This window comes from Xenia sp. Carnegie-2017, unplaced genomic scaffold (assembly GCF_021976095.1).
Source record: "Xenia sp. Carnegie-2017 unplaced genomic scaffold, XeniaSp_v1 HiC_scaffold_19, whole genome shotgun sequence".
Classification (NCBI taxonomy): domain Eukaryota; kingdom Metazoa; phylum Cnidaria; class Anthozoa; order Malacalcyonacea; family Xeniidae; genus Xenia; species Xenia sp. Carnegie-2017.
The window spans coordinates 9,759,182-9,785,483 of NW_025813481.1; the positions used below are offsets into that span (position 1 = coordinate 9,759,182).

The following is a 26,302-nucleotide window of genomic DNA, read 5'->3' on the forward strand; positions in this document are numbered from 1 at the left end:
GTGAATATCAAAAATAATTTTCAAAGTAAAAGTTTGACCACAAGAAATCCGCCATTCCATGCATACATGTTTTGGACAACAGTTGAGTTCCCAGACCTCTTGCAGACCTCTTCTTTATAGAAATCAATCCTTGGAAGGAAACTTGCTATAGAATAATTACAATTGCTTATAATTATAAATTTTTGAGTATTGCCTGAAAAGTTTGATGACATTACGTAAAAAAAATCAGGAATATTAATACGACCGACGAACTCAGCAAATTGAATATATCTTGAAAAAACAAGTTTGAATTTCCAAAACATTACTATCAGGTTCATAAGCTTTTATTAACAGCTCAACCAAAAACTAGAGCGTGAAGTTACCTTCCATTATACATTTACACACGTGCTGCATTGATATGGGGTCGAAGTGCAGCCATGGTGATGAACAACGCTTCTTCGGTTCGTATTGTGCGACTTCCTTGTTGAGGGCAAGTATTTATATAGTGATGAAAGAGACAACGAGGATCCATCATGTTAAGTGACTCGTCTGACTCTAGGCTAGCTTCCAGACCTTGAAGGCCACCAAATACAATGAGCAAATGCCTGAAACAGTTTGAATTATAGTAAATAGAGAAAATTTTCTGTGGAGGACCCATCGAATGACATTTCACTGAATCTGCGACTGTTAAAAATAATAGCCAACATTTACGTTGAAAACAATGATTACATAATTGTATGCGCAGTTAAAAAAACCATGATTATAACTCTGTTTCCTTCTACAGATAAAATGTGGACGCCACGAACGTAAAGTATAAACCATCAGAAAAATAAATAGCGAAAAGCGGGAGAGCAGTTTGTGAAAACTTCAATTTTAAACGCTTGCGCAAGGGAAATGAGAACACAATATATATAATTTAATTTGAAGAAATGAAACTATCATGACAGTTTGAGCTCTGTAGGGCGAAAAGCATTAAGTTCACCGCGTCTTAACGTGTGTGACCGTGTCTTATTTTACATTTTCTAATTTTTTTTTCCCCACTTGTATACAGTATGCACACTATGTATTTTAGTTTACACCTTGTTGAATTACAGCGTAATTGGATAAAAGTAATTTCAGAAAAAACGAAAACACTTCGAACTGTACGAAAATGGGCAACATAACATCTTTTAAGAAAGTTTATATGTATGAGTTACAATGTTACTATTCGTGAGTTATAAAAAATAAAGAATCGCCAGTACAAGCTTTATTTTGCGAGTTCCACGCATTTTGCGTGAAACTGGTTAGGTTTAGGTTACATTGGTCATGTATACATTTGTCCTTTTCTTAGTTTTGTTGTTGTACCTTTTGAAACTCAATTCATTCGTGGTTTATGCACCCGTATTACATGCTGATTTGAGTCCAAAGAAATAAACAAATTAAAATTTTTGCAAGGACAAAAAAACAACGATTGCATTACTTTTGATTTAAACTTAAAATATATCAAAAAATAACTTAACGTAGAAATTATAAATGTATGATTTGAATACTTCGTTTTAACACTAATTTAAAATTCAGGAAAAACGATTCAAAGATATGTGAAATTCTCAGGATATAAACACGATTAATGCTGTATGTTATATTTTGGGCACCCAGGAAGGAAATTCACGATTTTGCATATTCTAGGTCTATAATTCATACCCTTCAACTTTCCAGTATACCTCTTTCTTTTTATTTCTTAACATTGTGTTCTTAAATGTTTCGAACTCTTGACATTGTAACACGAATAAACGACTGGAAAGATTCTTGTAACCTTCTCCAGCTGCATTGAATTTAATTATTTTACTTTTTAGGCCATCAGACATATGCCTTAAAAATCTTATCTTCAACATAAAAGAGAAAATCACTTCAAATCAATTTTCCTGGAATGGACAGAACTTACACAAAAAATGACTAAGTTGTTGCATGATTGTAGAGTCACATTAAAATGCACGTATTGTGGGGCAAGATTATCCGCACACGATCGAATGTATTCACAAGGAAAAAGATACCAAACACGGGTGCCTAAACTTTTGCAATGCATGTAAATAAAAAGTAGGCATAACGCGGTGTGAATTCTTTGTGGAAATAATATTTTTGTTGAGTAAAATAATACTTGCAGTGCTTTGAACACAGTTTTGATGAATGTCCTAAAATTCCTGAAAAAAGCAAAATCGGTAGCTAATTTCATTTTTGGGAACCCGAACTTTTGCAACCAACTGAATATAAATTACTTGCCACCAATGCCTTTACGTCAAAGATTTTTGAGATCTCTTTAAAAGCAATTCAATAATAGGATGTAAAGTTTTAAGAAATGTGTCATTCTTATATTGAAAAATAAAAGAACCTACCGAAATTTCGGCAAAACAATTTTATCAACTGAGTCGCCTTTTCAGATGTACCAACGCTTACATCGTAGCCATTTTCATATGGTGATTGTGTAAACACAGCGCCGAATGTATGGGCGAGTCTCACAGTATATCCCCAGTACAAGCCAGACTCTACACGTGGTTGACTAGGGGGTACTACGCTAGCATCAGGTACATCGGTTTCTAGGAATAAGAACAGTAAAACAAAGGCCTTATTAGACATGCACGACGTCTTCAGCCCACAACTCATATACAAATGAAATCATACATAAATCATCAGTCTATTTATACTCCCACCCCATTCCAACCCTCATATAATATTTTAAGAGTTTATGTATAAGAAACTGGTTTCAGCAGATACAGCAGCTTATAACTACATAAAGCGTCATGATTTATAGGATCATACTTGAACAACTTTAAGCAAAACATAACATACAAGCGGTGCATTGGTCATGCACAAAAGGAAACGCAAGCACTAATACCCCCGACAAAAACATCACTTAAACACACAAAAGTTCTTATTTCCAATTTAGTGTTTTTATTTCAATCAATATTGTAGACAATAAAACATTAAGATCCAGTTTTCAAACATTTCAGTTTACCATTGTTGTTTAAGTATTATCAGCCAATCTGCGACACAACACATATGTAATAAACAACAACATGATGTCGAAGAATTTATGTAACTAACCAGTTATAAATGTGGCAAAAAACAGCAGTGTATTGTGTACTGTTATTTGGGAAAAGCTTACGTGATCACATTGCTAGAAACGCCTGATTTCCTTATGCAGTTGCAATTCAGTTTTTTATCATATATATCGTGATGGAAGCCATTGAAATGTTTCCGCTATATTGTCGCAAGTTGCAAATTTTCCGATTTAACAGAGAGAAATATAATTTTCCGGAAGATGTCGTTTTCATGACGCCTTCCTTTAATTTGTAAGAACATTGAAATCCGACATTTACCATAAACTAAATGACGTATCTCTCACCTCGCTCTTTATACGTAATCTTCACTGTAACCCTCGTCCCAGGCTTTAAGCGTTTATCAATTTGCACGTCTTTTTGCAAGCCAACATTAACTAACGAGCCACGACCTTCTTTTACCGGCCTGTTCACGACTACTCCTTCTCTGAATGGCAGTCGATCACTCGCTCGCATATGGTGAGGACAATCCAGAGGATTCAGTAAACCTGACAATAGAAAGACGTTCTGCAAGTGTTAAAAGATCATCTTAAGATGACTAGTTTTTTTGAATTTGTTTTTTTGCTCTTTTCACCTGTTAAACTGGCCATACTGGTCACAAGCCCAAGATTGACTAAGAGGCTGTTTACATGATCCCGGCTAACTAGGATTCAGTGAGTCGTGAGACGATTTTGAGTCATTGAAAGGAAGCAAAATTTTTAGCGGAAAAATTACAACTGTTCGTAAAGTGCCACAAGTTATTCCAATGGTAAAACTGAAATTAGGCCAAATTAGTTGTTTTCATTTTAAATGCTCGCGTATTTATAAAATCAGAATATTATGAAATTGCTGAAGAAGATTTATCTGATGATAAGTATTGAATCGTTTCCATTTGCCAAAATCATTTAACGCTTCGCTGAATCCCGGCTACCCGGGATCATGTAAGCAACTCCTTAGTCAAAGGCAATGAGATGATGGAATGTAGCAAATGGTTTGGCGTTGTAATTCAGTTCATACATACCATGTAAAGTTTGTTGCTCTAACTTTATTGTATTTTATCGAGCATATACAATGTAATTCTATATAGATTTCACACTGTACCTGCATATTGCAAATCCGGATGCTTAGGAAAGAACGACTTCCTTAGATATTGAGGACACTCCAGATATTGTAATATCCTGCCTAATAATATATTCGGATCAGATTTGTTTCCAGCGCCGCGAAATGTTGGGTCGACGTAAGCCGTATTTCGACAAGACTCGCTGAACACTATCACCTCATCAATATTAAAAATCACCAAGGCACGAGCTATCTAAACAAATGTAAAATCCATTTTGAAAAAAGGTTAAACTCACACTACTTTGCAGATAGGGCGACATAAAGTTCAAAAACAAAGTAAACGATTGCCATAGATTCCCATTAAAATGAAGCTTCCCTACTTTTTTGTTATCAACGAATATCGCTGGCAACAAACTTTTAAAGTTGTTGTTGTACACTTTCTCCATGTTTGTTAGTAAAAGTTAAATACCAATCAAATTGTTGAGATACAGTGCATTTGTCTTGATAAGCTTTATTAGTATGTAAGTAGCATTTTTTAACTGCTAGTGAAATGCTACGAAAAATACTCAAGATTTTGTCGTTTCTTTATGAGTTCTGTGAAAATAATCTAAAAATCATAATTGCAAAATATAATAATACATAGAAGTTTTCCAATACGAATCACACGAAAATAAGTACCAAGAAAGATTGGAAAAACATGGGTTCCATTAGCAAAAGAATCGAAAAAAATAGGAAAGGATCATTCTCATTGTAAAGAAAATATAACAAAGCAATTCTTGCTAGGAAATTAACGCAGAAATATCGACGTAGTGTGGTCTCTGGCAGACGATTTCACAGAAAATTAAAATGCTATTCAATACTTGGAAGAAGTTTCAGGTCACCTATAAAAATGATCACTATTTAGTAAAAACGTTGTATAATAGAACTCTTCATAGTTTCACACAAGTCACATGTAAGATTCGACAATTGTAAATGAAAGAACAACGTGTTCAGATACAGATATGTATGTATTTACTCCACCGTTTCTTAAATATTTCGAGCAGCGAGTGCTGTTGCACAACGAGAAATCATCTGTGCAAGAAGGGATGTGTTTTATGGACATTAATACCAGTAGTATAGTACATGGGGGTTCTAGCGCACGAAAAGTGCTATAATCCATGTACTACTATGATCAGGTAAAACTATTTTATAACAGCTTAAAATAAGACCATGGTTCAAAGACGTCCCTCTGGTAAAAGTGTCATGTAAAAAAGCTGTGTAAAAAATTGTTTGTTTCAATATAGTAGTAAAAACTTTCTTTATAACAGCATAAAATAAGACCATGGTTCAAAAGGCGTCCCTCAGTAAAAGGTCATGTAAGAAAGCTGTATGAAAAAGTCATTGTTTCAAAGGGTAAAATTTGGAATCTATATGTTTTAAAACGGTCTTTACAAACAAATGTTAACAAGCATCGGTTCGGAGGGGGCTCGGCAGCGCAAATTTTAGCGTAGCTAAAATTGAGCAGGAATGGAGCCCCGAGAATTCTAAACGACAGTGGGGAAAATTTTCACGAAGTGAAATTCGAGGCCCTACATTCGAAGAATATTCGAAGAATATTCGAGAATAACAGAGGCTTAAAATGCTCTTCAAAAAACCGTCTTTAAGAATTAATTGTTAATAAAGCATCGGTTCGGAGGGGGCTCGGCAGCGCAAATTTTAGCGTAGCTAAAATTGAGCAGGGGATGGAGCCCTCGAGAATTCTAGGCGACAGTGGGAAAATTTTTCACGAAGTGAAAAATTGGGGTCGCCTCCCCGTGGATTCGAAGAATATTCGAAGAATATTCGAGAATAACAGAGGCTTAAAAAATGCTCTTTTACAATCTATCGTTTAAAAATATGGAATCTATATGTTTTTGAAATATATAGGTGCGTTTAAATTTTAAAAACTATCTTTAGAAATCAAGTGTTAACAAGGCCCTTCCAGGAGGCTGTCAGGCGCGTGTCTTAGTGCATGTTTTTCAACAATGGTTGTTTAATGTAACCAGCACATTTCATCAGCGCATGTATAATAATACAATGTTGTACAAAATATGGAATCTATATGTTTTTTTAATTTGTCTGTCAAGCGAGTGTCATATAATTTTTGTTAAAAGTGTTTTAATAATTGTTTCAGGATTTTGAATCTTTTGTATATCGCTTTTGTATTAATTACTTATTACAAACAGTTATGTGATATGTAGTCAAACATGAGGATTATTCTTCATCTTAAGTTTTAGCTTGATAGTTATTTTTAATAAATTTTTTAATTTTTCGATTTCATCATTTACAAATTTTTAGTTGATAGAATATTATCTTCTATAGTAGTAAATTTTGTGAAAACCATTAAATGACATAGATAATGTAGATTGATGTTGTGAATAAACTTGAATTTTGGTTAATCCATTAAATGCTGCCAGCCATTTTCTTTTCCATTCATCATAACCTAGTGAAACTGAAGATTTTGTTGGTTCAATAATTAATAAAATATTATTATCTTTATCATCAACACAGTATACGTGATATAAATCTAGTAATGCATTAACTATCTTTTTTTCATTATCATTTGTTACTTTAATGATAAATTTTTTTTTAATCTTATCTACCATCATATCTAATTTAATTGTTTTAGAGTTATCAGATGGATTTATTAATAAAAGTGTAAATTCAATAAATTTAACATTTTTAAAATAAATTCTGATAATATCTTGTCGGGTATTAAAATTTTTATAATTTAATTGATTGCTATGGTGTACTACTTTACCATTTACTCTGCTATCAATCTCATTCTTTGTATAATAGTTAGTTAAATTAGAAGTCAAAGCATACTTACCATCTGTTTCATTCTTTGTATAATAGTTATTTAAATTAGAAGTCAAAGCATACTTACCATCTGTTTCATTCTTTGTATAATATTTATTTAAATTAGAACTTAAAGCATACTTAGAATCTGTTTCATTCTTTGTATAATATTTATTTAAATTAGAGGTCAAAGCATACTTGGAATCTGTTTCATTCTTTGTATAATATTTATTTAAATTAGAACTTAAAGCATACTTACCATCTGTTTCATTCTTTGTATAATATTTATTTAAATTAGAACTTAAAGCATACTTAGAATCTGTTTCATTCTTTGTATAGAATTTGGATAAATTAGAGGTCAAAGCATACTTGGAATCTGTTTCATTCTTTGTATAATATTTATTTAAATTAGAACTTAAAGCATACTTACCATCTGTTTCATTCTTTGTATAATATTTATTTAAATTAGAACTTAAAGCATACTTAGAATCTGTTTCATTCTTTGTATAGAATTTGGATAAATTAGAGGTCAAAGCATACTTGGAATCTGTTTCATTTTTTGTATAGTAGTTATCTGATAGATGTGTTTTATCTACAGGTCCTTGTATATTTACATTAATATCTGTTTTATCATGCCCATAAAATAAGCTCATTTATATTATTCCTCAGATTTTATATCCTGTTTATTATTTTTATGTTCATAAACATGTTTAACGGTTATTATACCACCAGATAAAAAACCTAGAAAAGGTAATAGGGGTGATATTTTTTCTACTAAACTATAAACATCTCGTTTTAAAAGGTCGTCTGATTTAAGCTGTTTTGTTAATTCTTTTGAGTCTTCAATAGCATCAAACCCTTTTAATATATCTGAAAATTTTGATATAACTAAATCAGTTAAAAACTCATTAGCTTTTGTAATCGTTTTTCTCGTATTCAATGTATAATTTATCAATAATTTTTTGACTAGCTTTTTTAATGTAAGCAACTGACTTGTCTAAATCACCATCTTCAGCTAGTTTAAGTAGTTGATCTCTTTTATTAAAACCCTCTTGCGGTTTATCTTGTATATTATCATCACATACAGCATCTTTGATAGTATCATTTGCGGAATCAATCTCATTAATTATATCATCAATTGTTTCAGGCTCTTTACGCTTTGGCATATATATATTAACACATATTTTATTGCGGAATAACAATTTTCCATTGGTATGGATATATTAGTTGAATAAATAGATGAGCAAATTTATTATTTTTCAATTTTTTTGTTATTTCTTCTATATCATCTTTCTCAACACCATAAAGATAATCATCAAATATGGTTTTCATATTATTGCGGTTTGTATTATAAAATACAACTAAATAACTTATATTTTCACGATAAGGTTTGGCAATACTTGTCAATTGTTGTGTAACCACAATAGTAGAAAGTCCATAATGACGAGCACTGAATGCTAAACGAACTAATTCAGATGTCCTATTTTTAATGTCTAATCCACTTGCGCAATCATCGAGAATAATAAGACTATTTGTACCTTTATATACATCACTAACATATTTTAAAACAATATCTACCTGATCTTGGTCACATTCTACTTTAATTAAATCAGAATCATTTATATATTTCCATTCTTGATAGGTTTTATTATATGATAGCGTTGGGCATAATAAAATAATATAATCAAAATGTCTATTAAAGTTTTCTTCTAACATTCTTAAAAGAAAGAAGGTTTTACCGCAAGCTGTCATACCTAATATAATCATATTAAAGGGTGTGTTCATTTATATATTACTGGTTATTCTAGTATTGAATACTTTGTAAATCATTATTAACAAATTGAACAAGAGCATCACTGATAACATAGATGTAACAGTTTAAATCTTTTGTATATGCTCTTTTTTTAACCTCAAGTAAAATACCGTTTTGAGTATTAATGATTTTTTTACCATTACCAGCAATATATTTTTCTTGAAAGGTGCGTAGATCGATAACTAATGCAAATTTATCCTTATAGAATTTTTCAATTGTCATGAAGCAATCTATTGGGTTAGTTTTATCAAAAAACCGTCTTGCTTCTTCATAAAATACTTTTTTTATCCATGCCTTGAGCGAAAATACAATTTGGTAAACCTTCAATAGTGATTTTAACTGAATCGATATTGGGATATATAAAATTTTCACTATCACTAACTGAATTTTCTGTGAATAGTAGTACAATACCTTTCATACTTTTACGAGGCACATTAACATTAATATTCTGTAATGTGCTTGATTTATCCCATTTTTCCTTTTTTAAGAGGGTTATATGATGGTAAAATAGGCTTCTACCTATAGAATATAAATTTGTTATCTCATCTGCAATTTCTTGGTTATCAATAGTTTCATATTCAAGTTGAATATTTTCTAATTCATAATCACCGATACTTTGACCACTTTGAGGAATAAGTATTTGATCACTTGGTGGTAATGTTATTATATATTGAGGGTTATTATTCATATTGAAAGGGCAATACAACCATGGTCTTTAAGAATATATCAATATTAATTTTTGCCTTGTACTATAAATATCATACATTAATTTATCTGATACTTTTCTGAACTTCCACTTGTTGCAGCACTATCATCTTTGGAAATAAGTTTTCTAAGATTTTCGTTAGCTATTCCATATTCAATAAGGCTTTGTCGATCACTTTTAGGCAACCACAGGTCTTTGTATACACTTATAATATTATGTTCACAACAATCGTAAAGGGTTTCACCAGCCACTTTAATTTGTAGTCTATGCTGTAAAATCTTACTGAGATTATTTAGAAAGTGACTTTTTGTATTACTGATTTTAAGATCAAATGATAGATTAAGTGAACCAGGAACTAAACAACTATTTGATTTTAATTTAGGCACATTAACATAGATTTGTTCATTAGGTTTAACACTATTAGGATTAAAGGTTATACTATAAAAGTACGGTACCTTTAATTTTGTCATATTAATTCTTTTAAAATTAGGTAAAAGCTCTTCTTGTAATCTGTTCATATATATATTAAAACATATTTTATTTTCTTCTTTGTTTATACTGATCATATATTAACAAAACAACAGAAATAGCTAAAATCCATAGATTAGAAGATACCCATGCTAGGCCTTTAGCCCCCCATGATATAGCCTGAGTAATAATATTCAATAATGGTCCTAATAATGGCCATAATTTTTTACCTAGATTTGCTAAAGCCTTAGAAAATTTACTAGTAGCTTGAGCACCTTGTAGGATTGCTTTTCTAGCTCCTATGACAATGGTTGTAATTATCCCAGCCACAGATATAGCTAAAGCTGATAATCCTGGGATATTTTCCTTAACCCATTCTTTAAACCTCTGTAATCTAGTAATGTCTTCTTCCTGTTCCTCTCGTACATCCTCTTTTTCTAATTGCTCTTCTTCTTCTTTAATTATAGTTTCTAATTCCGCGGCTCTTTCATGTAAAATAGTTAATTCATCAATATTGTTGTCAATACCATTTTCATTTTCTTCTATTTCATTTATTCTAACTTGAGTTTTGTTTAGCTCTTCAGTAAAGTGATTTATTTGTGCTTCTATGAATTGTGGTCTTGTTCTTTTATCGATTGTTTCAGGTGGGTTCATTACCCCTATATGTTCTCTAAGTTCTTGATTAGTTATTTGATTGAAATTATCTGTATATTGATTATTTAAATCAACCATAGGCATACTCTCTTCAGTTTTTATAAATTCCTTTTGCAAATTAATAATTCTGTTAATTTCATCTCTAAATTTTTTAACAGATTCTTTAGCACTTTCTGCTGTATTGTATTTTAATCTACCATTCCTATTACGTGTTAAAATAATTTTTTCAGCACCTCGCTCATTATTTCTATTTAATGGTTTGTAAGTAATATTATTTATATTAGTTTTACCTAAATTTAATCTAAGTTTCATACCTTCATCATATGCCATACCTTTTAATTGATTAAATTTAAACTCTTGTCTATAATTTTTTGTAATGAACTGTTCAACAGCAAAATAAACTTCATTGTCAGGCCTAGTAATATTTGTATAAATAGGAGTTGAAGTAGGTATATCAGGAAAAGTATTAGTTTTATTTGTCTTTTTTCTTATTGTTACACCATCATTATCAGTAATAAATAATCTATCATCATTATCATCATTAAATAACGTTTCATCATAATATTCATTATCATCGTTATTATCTTCTTTCTTCTTATCTTCTAATTCAATATAATCATAATCATAACCTCCTTCTGCCATTATATAGATTACTCTATATTTTGTATTTCACTTTCAGGAATCCAACTGTTATGTTTATTATCATAACCTAACCATTTAACTAAAACCATCTTTTTACCTTTAACCTTCTTACGTTTTAATATCTTTTCAACTCTATAAACATCATCTTTCTTATTCACAACTGATAGTTCCTCTTCATAAAATTTACCAATTATAGGCTCTCCTTCTAAATCTTCTATCTCATATAAATTAGGATCTTGTCTAATAACTTTAATCACTTTAAATAATTCTTCTGTAAAATTTGCTTCATAGCCTTTCGTAAATATAGATTTATACTTTGATATTCTAACCATATCACCAATTTTAATCTTAGGTAATGGTAAATAAGCAACTTCATGACCGTATAATGTATTCCATACTTCATCTTCATTATTTTTATTAACATCTTTAGGCTTCATCAAGATTGTACTGTGTTTTGTATTGTTATAATTATATACTAAATCATCAATATATCAATCCATTTATATGTTCCTTTACTGTAAAAATATTTCCACATAGATGTTTTAAGCGTTCTGTTGAATCGTTCGACAATCGCAGCTTTTTATCATTTTAGTAGAAAAGTACTTAATTTCATGTTTCTCTAATAATGATTTTACACCTACATTATAAAATTCTTTACCATCATCAAATTGAGCTAGTTTCGGGTAATCATTAAATCTATCTTTAAATTGACTTAATAGTTTTGCAACAGCTTTTGTCATATTATTTGTGTCTTTCCTATAAACAGGGATAGCAAATGCATATCTACTTAATATTTCAATAGCTGTTAATATCCAATAATAACCATTGTTTTTATACTTATAAGAACCCATATCAACTAAATCCATTTGTATTTGTTCACCAAGATAGTTTACCCTTGTTTGTCTGAATTTATGTCTTCTAATAATAGGTTTATATCTAGTGTATGTATCTTGAGATATTAACCATTCTTTAACTTGTTTTCTACTAACATCTATACCTTCTTCTAATGCTTTCTGATAAAGCCGTTCTGCTGATTGATATCCTGTTTTCGGATCATAATAAATATCTCTTAAACTTTGCTCAATTTTAATGTCTTCATCCATTTAACTTACTCAAGATAACATTCAAGTAAAATACTACCTACATTAATAGGGTTATCATCTTGATCTAATATATTAAATATTAGCTCGTTAAAGGCTCCTTTTATAACTGTAACTTTAGATTCAATATCGTTGTATTCATATACAGTGCCAAATAAAGTCTGAATTGTTATTACTGGTAAAGTTAAAGCTATATTACTTTTTTTTCCTTCAGGGTTATAATTATAACTTGAATTTACAAGATTAGAAGAAATTTGTAAAAACGTTAATCCTCTGTTTATATCCACTTTAGAAACACCATTTTGTACGATACCTTTTTTCATAGTTTTTATAGTATCATTAAAACCTAACATTTTAATAAGAGTATTAGATAATATTAATTCCGCATCATTATTATTAGTTATTTTACAAGTTCCGTTATTTTCTGTAATCTCAAGCTTTACGTTAACAGACTCAAGAAACGTTTTAAGCATTTTAAAAGTCCAGTAACCAGCATCTATATTATATTTAATAGGTCCTAATGTAAAAGCTAAAGTATTATCTATTTTAATATTTTTATATTCCCAATACACATAAGCTTTCTTTATATATAAATATGAATAGTTAGATGTTACTATACTTTCTTGTAAGTCAATTTTTGTACTATCTCCGTCTATAAAAATAGTGAACTTCATATATAATATAGCTTATATTATATGTCAGACAAGCAAATCAAAGAAAATGCTATAAAATTAGGCGATGATTTAAAAAATGTACCAACATGGCCAAAAATATATTTAGAAACAACTAAAACGCCTTCATTTTCAAATCTCATAGCAGCAATAAATGGAGATGAAGGTCATTCTGAGGATTATTTCGATCATATGCTGCATCGCTGGAGTAGTAAATTTATCGTAAAACCTACATTTCAAAGGCCGGTAAATATTAATATCTGTAACTTTAGATTGTATGTCACAGAGAATGATTATTTTATGAGTAGTTTACCACCTATAACAGCCACATGGTCAAGTGAAATTAAAAGTAAAAAAGAACAGTCTACTGGTATAAGATACAATATTAAAAGTCATTTAAATTATAAACAAGAAGCATACTATGCTATGATTTGTGGATGTTATGTGGCTTCGTTTCTATCTGGTATTGGGCTTAATCATTTAAATTTTGATAAAAGCAGAATTATACAAAGCCTTGTTAAATATCATTTGTATTATCAGATCCGAAAATTTATGAAACATCCATCGTTATTAGACAAATATGACTTTACGGAATTGAAAAAGCATATACCTTATAAAGGTATTTTAAAATTTGATAAAAACAATGATGGTTATTATGTTAATTTTCAATATTCGACTACTGATTATAAGAGCTTCATTGCATATCATTCTGAAGGTATTACATTAATCGGAAAAATTCTTTTGCAAGAGAGCATTGAAAGTTTTGTTTATACAATTCTAGGCAGCCAAGCCAATACTAGATGGGCAATAGTTAATCATGGAGCTAAGAGCATGCAAACACAAAAAGTTTTTAGGAAATTATTAGAGGATACTATAGTACAGAATGATACGACTGTATTTATATCTAACATGAGGAAAGCTATAAAAGACACGAATGTTATTTTAAATATGGCAATCAGCCCTGGTATGATTTTAATACCCAGCCGTATGATCATATTAGATAAAAAGATTGATGGGTATAATAATATTTTAACATTAGCGAATAAAAATATGCAATTCGGTGTTAATTCTAAAATAAATTATTATGGAGTTAAAAAGGAAGAACCTAAAAAAGTACATCAAGATAATACACCATCACAACACCTAGATACTCTAGATGAAGTTCATAAAAAACCATTAGTACATAAACATACAAAAATGATAGTAAATAATACCCATCAAACAGATATGATTGCTTTACTCGGTATATCAACGCTATCAACATTCATATTAGTTAAATATGTTTTATAATATAATATGAAGAAAGTTCTAGATTTTAATCATATTTCAAGTGATTTGAGTCAAGAGGAATTTGAAAAGCTGAAAAAGTTGTATTTGTACTATCACAAGATGTATACCTGTTATAAATGGAAGTATAATAAATTAAATAAAATTAAACTATTATTAAACATGGGGAGTATTTTTTTAATCTCAACTGGTGGTATTGCTGGTAGTGTAACCCTTAACCCGATAATTATAGGAACCCTAAGTGGTCTAAGTGCTTTAGTTCAAGGTTATATAGTTAAGAGTAAGATTAATAATAACTTAGAAATGTGTAAATTTGCATATACATCATATGAAAAAATACTTATGGATATAAGATCATATTTAAGAGGATTACCTTATGATGAAGTGATATTTCTATCAGACATAAAAGTTATAGATGATATTATAATAGACAATTGTACTACCATAGATAGTATGGTGAGTAAATATAATAAAAAATATAAAGATCTGTGAGTTATCTGTAAGTTATCTATAAGTTATCTGTGAATAAAATCTACAGTATTATATAATATGTCTGAAGAAAACCTAAAAATTACTACAGTTAAAAAAGAGAAAGACCCTATTAGAGTCGAAGCTGGTAAACGACTTGCTGCTATTTCTAAATCTGCTAAAGAAAAAAAGATGCGAGATAGGATTGAATTAGAACATAAAAAGAAAATTGAGGATAATAGCTGGAATATTAATTACGGATTCTTATTTGGAACTATTGGAGTGATAACCGCTATTGCTAGCCTCTATTATACAAGGAAAAATGATAAGAGACAGGAAAAATTAACAAACGATAAAGCTAAAGAAGAAACAACTAGTGAAAAACATGTTTTGATACAAAAAAATAAAAAATATAATTTAGACTCATTTGAATAAAATATTTCCTATTATATATGAGTAATACTATGACTAAAAAACAATTTATGAATGAAGCTTTTGATGCAGTGCTTGTGACAACAACTGCTGTAGGTCTTTCTATGGTGTCTAAAAACTACTAGGTCAAAATTAACAGATTAAAGATTTTACAAAACTAGCTATTGCTATTACAACATCAACAATGCTAGTTAAATATGCTCAAGACAAAAATGGGTCCCTGAAAATCCATTTAAATCTGTATAAATATATATGACAAGTGTTATTACTAGTGGGTTGGAACAGCTTTTGGAGCTGTTGTTAATGGCCTAGGATTTAGTCTAGCAGGCTGGCTATTTCATAAACTTGATAAAACGGTTACTGAGGAAATGAAAAGATACCATGATTCTTTAGTAAAACTACAAAAGGCTAAAGAGGTTCTATGAAAATGAAGTCAAGCAGCATGATAAAATTCAACAGCTAAGACAAGAACTTCAATATGCTGATGATGATATAGAACTTACGAATAAAGCTTTAGATGCGCTTAGAAAAGTAAAAACAATACATTATAATGGGTTAACATTTAATAGAGAACCGCAATTAAATGACTTTTACAAACCATCTAAGAATATGAAAAATTATCAATCTGGTACAATGGTTGTGATTGGTATTATATCTGGATATTTATTATATAAAATTACTTAAAAAAATAAAAATATATAGTATTAGTATATGTATTGTAATAAAGTTATTCATAAAGAGTTAGAAGAGTTTTTTGGTTACGTAAATTGTTGCTTTTGTGATAAAAAGATATGTGATAATTATATTAATAGTTTTGTTAAAACATACTTATGCTGCAAAAATCAAGAAATTATTTCAGATAACAATAAAATGGTTTGTATACACTGTGGTGTTGTTCACTCATATAAGATTGTTAATGAATGGATACCTGAAATTTGGAAATGTCAACGATCAGTTCATTCAAGGAGAAAATGGTTTTATAATAAAATTAGATTGTGTGTAACTTTTGAATATGTTGAAATTATTACAAATGATTTTATAAGAGTTGTTAGTACAATGATTAAACATAAGTTGATTCAGAAAAAGAATATTAGTATGTATAACTATTATATAATACGCTTAGCTAGTAGGAGAGGTATACCATTAAAATACCCTGTTAGAGATATGAAAAATAGTAAGACAAAAAGAGTTTTTGATAATAGATTATTTGGTGAAGTATATAAAATCCTTGAGTGGGATAAAGACATCAAATGTACTTATTATAAAAATTGGATAGAGTCAAAGAAATAAAACATTTACGATTATATATGAATCTTAAAGATCTATTAAAAAAGATTAGAAATTTTATTCTATGTTGTAAAAAAACTAGTTCTAATTTAGAAGGTGTTTTGAAGGATTTTGAAAAAACATTGTATAAAACAAAAGATAATTTAAACGCACCTTAAAAAAATAAAATATATAGTAATTATATAGAATGGTGAAAGTTATAAAAAACAAAGATGTATATAAATTTAAAGGACATGAAATTAATTTAGATTTATTAGATGAAATTATGAAAGATAAAAACATGTATATTAAATCATTAACGTACGAACTTTATTATAAAGACGATATTGATAGATATATAACTAAATATTATGAATTACATACAAAAGACTGGTTATCTTTTTCAAAAGATAGATATAATGTTGAAAATATAAAAAAAATATTACATGTGATGTGTAGTATGAATATTGATTATGAACCTGTTATATTGAATACATTTAAACCATCTAATATTTATACCTTAGTAGTGATTTTTATATACCTAATATATATAATATTAGTAGTGATTTTTATATACCACAGTTTACACATATCACTGAAGATTTGTTTAATAAAGATCATGGATGGGATGATTGTTATTTTAAGTATGAAATCAACAATATAGATACAGATGTTTATGTTATAAAATTTGATTTATATGAATATGGTCCTTATATAACTGCTTCTGGTATTATTAGAATCTATCTTAAACGCATTAAATAACTATTTAAAAAATAAAATATATAGTATTAGTATATATGTGTTCAGATAAACCAATACGAGGAAGACCAAAAATTTATACTAAAGAACAAATCAAACAACATAGGACATTATATATGCTATCAAAACCATGGCATTGTGATTTATGTAATAAAACATATAGTTTAGCATATAAAACTTTACATCTTAAAACTAGAAAACATTTAATAAATTCAAAAAATTAGGTGTGTTTAACAAAAAAAATTTAAATATATAGTAATTATATATGATAGAAAATAGAAAAAACTTAAAAGACTTAAAGACAAAAGATGATATTAATAACATTGAAATGAGTAATAATAAAATATCATTATGTCATTTCGGGCCTGGGTGGGTTTTGACTTTTAGACCATTATTTATTATCTAAATTTGATGTATATATATTAATTGATGGTTTACCAACAAAATAAAACATTATGATTCTGATCAAGAAGGTTATAAAAATGTAAAGATTTTAAAACATTTAAACATACTTTAATATCTGAATTAATAGAATATAATTTTAAATTAGTTGAACATAATAAAAAATTAAAATTATTAAGATTTAAACCTGATAATCATAAACAAGAACTATTGTATTATTATGATACTACTGTACAAGAAAGTTTAGATGATCCTGTTATTCGTGCACAATTAAATCAGTGTATATGGTTACATATGAAAGGGTTCAATCCTTATTATGAATATGGTTTAATGCCAAATATGTTACCAAATTTATTACATAAAAATCTGAATTAAAAGAATATTTAAAAAAATGTTAAATAGATTAATTTAATTATTTTTATAAAAGTTTTAAATATAGATTTATTTCTATAATTAAAATTAGTGCGTTTAAAAAAATAAAATAAAATATATAGTATATATATGAATAGAGATTATTTAAATCGAAAGGTACTTAAAGACAAACCTATATTATATAATATGCCTAATATGAATAAAGATGAACTTCAAAAGTTGACTAAAGACGATTTAATTAAGTTATTATTAAATCAAAAGCCGTGGGTTGAAGTTAATAATACTTCAATTTCCAAACCAGTACAAAAAGTATTATCACAATCCAATATCAAACAAATGAATGTATCTCAGTTAAAAGCTATTGCTAAGGAAAAAAAGGTTAAAGGTTATTATAAACTTAGAAAAAACGAATTAATCAAAGTATTAACACCAGTCCCAAAACCAAGAACGAGTGTAAAAGAGATGATTAAAGAGTATGAGAATAATACACAGATGCTATCAGATAAAAATAAAAAACCAGTACCAACACCTAGAGTTAAAATAAGAGAAACAAACAATGCTATAAAAGGATACACTAAATCATATGAAATAAGCATTATTAACAATAAAGCACCATTAATACAAATGCAAAGCACAAGAAAGTATCTTACATATTATATTAAAGAAATATTAACAACAATGAAAGGATTAAAATTTGTTGAAACGCTTAAGGTAATATTTGAAAAATTTGAAATAAAAGATGGTGGTACAGCTGGTTTTATAACAAAAGTTGCTTATTTTAACAGTCAAGCTTTAACAATTACAAATAATGAAAATATTACTGAATCACTACAAATTTCAAAACAAAATATATTAAACAAGATTGATAAATTTACACAAGAAGGTTCTGGATGGGTTATTCATTCTATAGATAATCATTATCTTAATGTTGTTAAATACAAGCCATTACAAGGGTCTTCATACATTAATTTAACTCAAGAACTTAAAAACCCTAATAAAGGTTTGATAAATATCAAAAACCATGATAATGAATGTTTTAGGTGGTGCCATATAAGGCATATTAACCCACAAAATAAAGACCCACAAAGAATAAAAAAATCTGATAAGCAATATATTGAAAAGCTTAATTATGAAGGAGTTGATTTTCCAGTGACTGTTAAACATTATAATAAAATCGAAAAGCAAAACAGAATTAACATTAACGTTTTCGGTTATGATGATAAACAACCATATCCATTATTCATTTCAAAAGAAAAATTTGAAGACCATATGGAACTACTATTGATAACTGATAATGAAAACAAACATTATGTATTAATAAAAGATTTTAATAAATTTATGTACAATCAAACAAAGCATAAAGAAAGAAAACACTTTTGTATGCGCTGTCTTCAATGTTTTAGTTCTGAAAAAATATTAAACAACCATATAGAAAATTGTATATTAATAAATGGTATACAATCAATAAAAATGCCTGATAAAAATAATAACATACTGAAATTTAACAACTATCATAAGCAACAACCAGTACCATTTGTTATTTATAGCGATTTTGAAGCTATTACAGAAAAGATATCTAGTTGTAATCAGAATAATAAAAAATCATATACAGAAGCCTATCAAAAGCATACAGACTGTGGCTATGGATATAAAGTTGTTTGTTGTTATGATGATAAATTTACGAAAAAAATTCAACTATATAGAGGTGAAAAAGCTGTTTACAAATTTATGGAAGCTATGTTAAAAGAGGTTAAATATTGTAAAAATATTATGAAAACCCACTTTAATAAACCATTAAAATGACCTCTGATGATGAAGAAGAATTTAAAAAGCTGATGAATGTCATATCTGTAACAAAAATATACTAACAAAGATATTCGAGTTCGAGACCATTGTCATATCACTGGAAAATATAGAGGCTCGGCACATCAAGATTGTAATTTAAAACTTAGAATAGACTCTGATAAATTAAAATCCCAGTAATATTTCACAATCTGCGTGGGTATGACAGTCACTTTATTATGCAAGAAATCGGAGCTATTGTTAATAAGCATACATACAAAAACAAAAAAGGAGAAGATATTCAGATGAATATAAATGCTATACCTAATAATATGGAAAAGTATATGGCTTTCATGCTAGGTAACCATTTAACATTTCTTGATAGTTTTCAATTTATGAGCTCTAGTCTTGAAAAGCTTGTTAGTAATTTACCTAAAGAATCATTTAAATATACCTCTAAGCAGTTTCAAGGTGAAAAACTTAATTTAATGACTAAAAAAGGTATATACCCATATGATTATATGGATAGTTTTGAAAAGTTTGATGAAAAGTTACCTTCAAAAAAAGACTTTTATAGTATTCTTACTGATGAGAATATCTCAGATGATTCTTATAACCATGCACAGAAAGTGTGGAATACATTCAATCTCAAAAACATGGGTGATTACCACGACTTGTATCTGAAATCTGATGTTTTGTTATTAGCTGATGTATTTGAAAACTTTCGAAAAACATGTCTTGAATACTATAACTTAGACCCATGTCATTATTTTACATCACCCGGGTTGTCTTGGGATGCTATGCTGAAGATGACAGATATTAAATTAGAACTAATGACTGATATTGATATGTTTCAATTCATTGAAAAGGGTATGAGAGGAGGTGTTTCTTATATTTCTAACCGATATGGTAAGGCAAATAACAAATATATGAAAACATTTGATAAGAATAAACCCTCAAAATATATAATGTATCTTGACGCAAACAATTTATATGGATGGGCTATGTCACAAAACTTACCTACTGGTAATTTCAAATGGTTAACTGATAAACAGATTAACAACATAAACCTTGCTAAATATCAAGCAGATAGTAAAAAAGGTTTAATTTTAGAAGTTGATTTAGAATACCCTGAAGAACTACATAATTTACATAACGATTATCCACTAGGACCTGAAAAAATTAAGGTAACTAGCAACATGCTGTCAAAATATTGTAAGACAATTGCTTCTAATTACAATATATCAACAGGTTTAGTTTCAAAATTAATACCTACATTACAAAATAAATACAAATATGTTTTACATTATAGAAATCTTCAACTATATTTAGATCTTGGGTTAAAGTTAAAAAAGTACATAGAGTACTTGAATTCAATCAATCTCCATGGTTGAAAAAATACATAGACTTTAATACTCAAAAAAGAAAAGATGCTAAAAATTCCTTTGAAAAAGACTTTTTTAAACTAATGAATAACAGTGTTTTTGGAAAGACTATGGAAAATTTACGGAAAAGAGTAGATGTTAGACTAGTAACTAATAAAAATAAATTATTAAAATTATCTTCAAAACCTACTTATGTAAGTAGTAAAATTTTCAATGAGAACCTTGTGGCTGTGCATAAGATCAAAGAAACACTAACCCTCAACAGACCTGCATATGTGGGTATGTGTATCTTAGATTTAAGTAAAACTTTGATGTATGATTTTCATTACAACTATATCAAAATCGGTATGGTGATAAAGCTAAATTATTATTCACAGATACAGATAGTCTAACATATGAAATTGAAACTAAGATGTCTATCAAGATTTTTGGGTGATAAAGATAAATTTGATAACAGTGATTATGATAAATGCCATAAATATTATGATAATACTAATAAAAAAGTTATTGGTAAAATGAAAGATGAAGCTGCAGGAATAGTAGTTAAAGAATTTGTTGGTTTAAGAAGCAAGATGTATAGTTATATTAAAGATAATAATAAAGGAGATAAAAAATGTAAAGGTATTAAGAAAAATATTATAAAAAACAAAATAAAACATGAAGACTATAAACAAACACTATTTGAAAACAAACAAATGCATCATACAATGAAAACAATTAGAAGTGTAAACCATCAACTTAGTAGTTATGAAATTAATAAAGTATCACTTTGCTGTTTTGATGATAAACGGTATATATTATATGATGGTATAAATACTAGAGCTTATGGTCATTATTTAAATGATAATTAAAACTTATTTTAATATACAGTTATAATGTGTAGTAAGCATGTAGCGTGGGCCTCTGTTAGAGTAAAATCATACATACCTGCTCCTCATGTTTGACTACATATCACATAACTGTTTGTAATAAGTAATTAATACAAAAGCGATATACAAAAAGATTCAAAATCCTGAAACAATTAGTAAAAACACTTTTAACAAAAATTATATAACACTCGCTTGACAGACAAATTAAAAAAACATATAGATTCCATATTTTGTACAACATTGTATTATTATACATGCGCTGATGAAATGTGCTGGTTACATTAAACAACCATTGTTGAAAAACATGCACTAAGACACGCGCCTGACAGCCTCCTGGAAGGGCCTTGTTAACACTTGATTTCTAAAGATAGTTTTAAAATTTAAACGCATATATATTTCAAAACATATAGATTCCATATTTTAAACGATAGATTGTAAAGAGCATTTTTAAGCCTCTGTTATTCTCGAATATTCTTCGAATATTCTTCGAATCCACGGGAGGCGACCCAATTTTCACTTCGTGAAAAATTTTCCCACTGTCGCCTAGAATTCTCGAGGGCTCCATCCCCTGCTCAATTTTAGCTACGCTAAAATTTGCGCTGCCGAGCCCCCTCCGAACCGATGCTTTATTAACAATTAATTCTTAAAGACGGTTTTTTGAAGAGCATTTTTTAAGCCTCTGTTATTCTCGAATATTCTTCGAATATTCTTCGAATGTAAGGGGGCGCTCCGAATTTTCACTTCGTGAAAATTTTCCCCACCGTCGCTTAGAATTCTCGGGGGCTCCATTCCCCTGCTCAATTTTAGCTACGCTAAAATTTGCGCTGCCGAGCCCCCTCCGAACCGATGCTTGTTAACATTTGTTTGTAAAGACCGTTTTTAAAAACATATAGATTCCAAATTTTTACCCCTTTGAAACAATGACTTTTTTCATACAGCTTTCTTACATGACCTTTTACTGAGGGACGCCTTTTGAACCATGGTCTTATTTTATGCTGTTATAAAGAAAGTTTTTACTACTATATTGAAACAAACAATTTTTTACACAGCTTTTTTACATGACCTTTTTACCAGAGGGACGTCTTTGAACCATGGTCTTATTTTAAGCTGTTATAAAAATAGTTTTTACCCAAGATCATAAGTAGTATAGTACATGGGGGATTATAGCGCACTTTTCGTGCGCTAGAACCCCCATGTACTATACTACTAATACCATCTCATTTTTCAAATATGGCAGCTTTACGTCGTCTAAGCTCTTGCAAGATTTTCTTTCTAATTTTTCTTATTATTTTCAGAAATAATCGATGGAGGAAAAATTTCATTTTGAAGGACAAACATCGATTTTTAATAACAGACGTTGAAAAATTGTCTGCAACAGTTCAAGGATATAAGAACAGAAGACGAAATGAATGTTTTAATCAGCTCGAGTCCCAATGTCACACAAGTAATCCTCTAAAAATTTGCACTGTGACTCTATTCTTTCTGCGCAGTGAACAATGCCACATGCCGTGCAATCAAGTCTTTGAATAAAATTACCTTTTAGAAACAATGCCCCAAACTGATTATTCGCGAGAGGGCTGTATACAACTTTGAGAAAATTTTCATTTGAAATCAGCATAACAATTACCACAAGCATCAACGTATGTTACACACCTGACCCGCCAAATATGTTCTTAATTCCAAAGACTGAGCATTGCATAGAATAGATCCAGGAAGAGCAACGCTAACAGTGGGATTATTTTCTAAAACAATAAACAACGAGGTTATTTCAATTTTCTAAATTCTACATGTCGTCAAATGTTTCTACACTTTTACACGTCAATTTCATGATCTATTTCAAACCTTTAACATTAAAAAATACGCAATCCAGGTGCACTAAAGAAGTTGCATGCACAGTAAAATAAGAACTTTGTAGGACAGTTCACAGCTAACCGATGCATATTGACAGTTGAATTATCGCCATTTTAGTTTTCATATTTATAGTTTCGCTATCAAAACGAAATGCGATAAGAGGATCGACAATGTCTCCGTCTCCTTCGTAGTCTAAGTCGAACTGCTGAATTATAGTTTTTTAAAAACGTAACAATATAATACCTTTTTTCGACAGTTTCTTTTTCCTCTTTTTAACTTTACTTTTTGAACTTTCGTCATGAGATGGCAAAGATGTCTTACGCTTCAAACCTTGACAAACGTAAAGATTTCTGTCAAATATTATTGAATTTATGTGTAACTTTTTGAAGAATTGCAAGCAAATAAATGAAAAAATACTATTTCCAATAAGCTTCATATCAAATATTTAAATCAAATCGATTTTTCAAGAGCTATTACCATCAGCTCGAAGTAGTTTCATCCATCTCAAGCTTTTTTAGTATAGTTCCTATAGAGATATGTACTCCACATCAAACTTGTATAATTGCAGAAATCTGACACATCCAACTATGTAAATAACAAATATATATTCCATATATACTTCCTTGTGACGCAGTATCTGTAATTAGTCTAAAGATGTCTGACGCCAAGACAAAAGATCACTTGATTTCCTTCACAATATCATAAAATCAAACCGCTTATGGCTTTTTTAAAAACTACCTGTTGGGCTCTAATTTTTATATTGAGAATTTGATTACAGCCTGGCACCTCACTAGCAACAATATTTTCAAGTGTCATTAATGAGAAAGAGATGAGAAGCAAGGAAGAGTCGTGGTGCACAGCACAATTAGCCAGCACATGTTACTTGATGACACAACATTGTCTAATTGATCAATTACATACCAATAAAACCTAAGTTGACAGATGTGTCAATCACAGGACCGTAGCAGGAATGTTAATTTCAGGGTGTTTATTCACATATTAACCAAATTATTTCTATAGCAAAATCACTTTCAGAAGAAATCAGTCAGGCACAACTGAACTTATGAATAAACACGCCTCCATTAAAAAAGTGGTCAAGCCAAATATTCAACAAAGATAGCCAACCAATTTAAGATAGGTATCCACACTATATAAATCACATTACATAAACCTGTACTAAACGATGAGCATAGCTGAAAAATTGATAATGTTGTGAGATATTTTATTTGTAAAAATTACCATTATGATGAGCATAAGTACAACATTTTGAGCACAAAAGAATTTCCATAATTCTGATTTTAATAGGAATTAGCTAATGACTTATAACGTAAAGTATGTAATTAAAAACATATCATGCATGGTAAGCGTTATTTGTAACACCACAATTACGGATTGCAATATTAAACAAAGACAATGTACAAAACAAAAAATATAAATATAAATGGAAATTATGAAAATTTGTGTTGAAATATTGAACTTGTTTATGAAGATAGCATATGTGTGAATTAAGTATATGTGTCTTATGTAGCAATGAATCTGAGTATGTAAATGAATTAACAGAAAAATGTTTTCCATGAATGATTAACTGTGCATTTAAAATAGACGACAATTTTTTTTTAGCTAAACATGTTTCAACTTACTTCAGGTCATCCTCAGTGGAGTATTGAAGCAGTAGAGTATTTACCATATTAAATGTATGCAGGACGTATGATATATATGAATAATATTCAGTAAAAGGATGCATGATAAAAAAGTTATGTTGAATTTCTTTGTTCTTTCAAACACTGCTAAATCATGCAAATTTTGAATGTTGGTGTATTTTAAGGAAAAGCAGTTTCTTACACGCCCAGTATAGTGTATATCAGGATATTTGATGCAGAAATACATTTGCCTTCACCCCAACTCACCCCCTCCAATCTTTCAATAGAAAAAGTTAACGTCGTCCATCTCAAATGATTAATACAATTAAAACTTACCGCATTTCTTCTTTTTCGAACTATCCATTGTACGTTCTTCTTAAAAACGTTTGTCAACGAGAATTTTAGAAAATAGCAAAGAACTTGATCACATTGAATGTTTAATAATGCAACAAATAAGTTTATGACAGCATCCAACAACTGAAGAACATCACATTCGACTGAAATTTATCATTCAAAATGACAACATAAAAAAGTCGTCATTTTATTATTAATATTCGTTATTTTTTAACAAATAAATTAAAAATACAACTGTTTTCTTAATAGTAAATTGTTTCATATACATTACAATTTACAAAAAATCCAAACTCAAAGAATAACTTGCCAAGGCCGTCTATAGAAAATTTATTAATGGGGGGTATCCTTTCAACCGACTGGTCAACGAACTTGTACCGACTACTCTATTGGACAAACCTTGACAATTTAAAGTCTACTAAATGACGTCCCTTGATTGGTGTTAACTTATTGAATAA

The 26,302-nt window shown here is 29.2% G+C and overlaps 1 protein-coding gene and 1 long non-coding RNA gene across 2 annotated transcripts; both read right to left on the reverse strand.

Moving 5' to 3' along the window:
• Positions 1–82: 82 nt before the first annotated feature.
• On the reverse strand, positions 83–26,011 carry LOC124439578 (putative methyltransferase C9orf114 homolog). Its single transcript, XM_046989840.1, is given in 8 exon segments — positions 83–584; positions 2,349–2,379; positions 2,382–2,549; positions 3,359–3,559; positions 4,152–4,362; positions 23,656–23,744; positions 24,097–24,183; positions 25,830–26,011. Coding segments are annotated over 8 exon segments (1,023 nt in total). The 5' UTR covers positions 25,858–26,011; the 3' UTR covers positions 83–376.
• LOC124439583 lies at positions 19,766–23,202 on the reverse strand. Its single transcript, XR_006946366.1, has 4 exons — positions 23,192–23,202; positions 21,865–21,870; positions 20,304–20,395; positions 19,766–19,814 (listed from the first exon to the last, which is right to left on the reverse strand). It is a non-coding gene; the product is annotated as an uncharacterized LOC124439583 (long non-coding RNA).
• Positions 26,012–26,302: the final 291 nt, after the last annotated feature.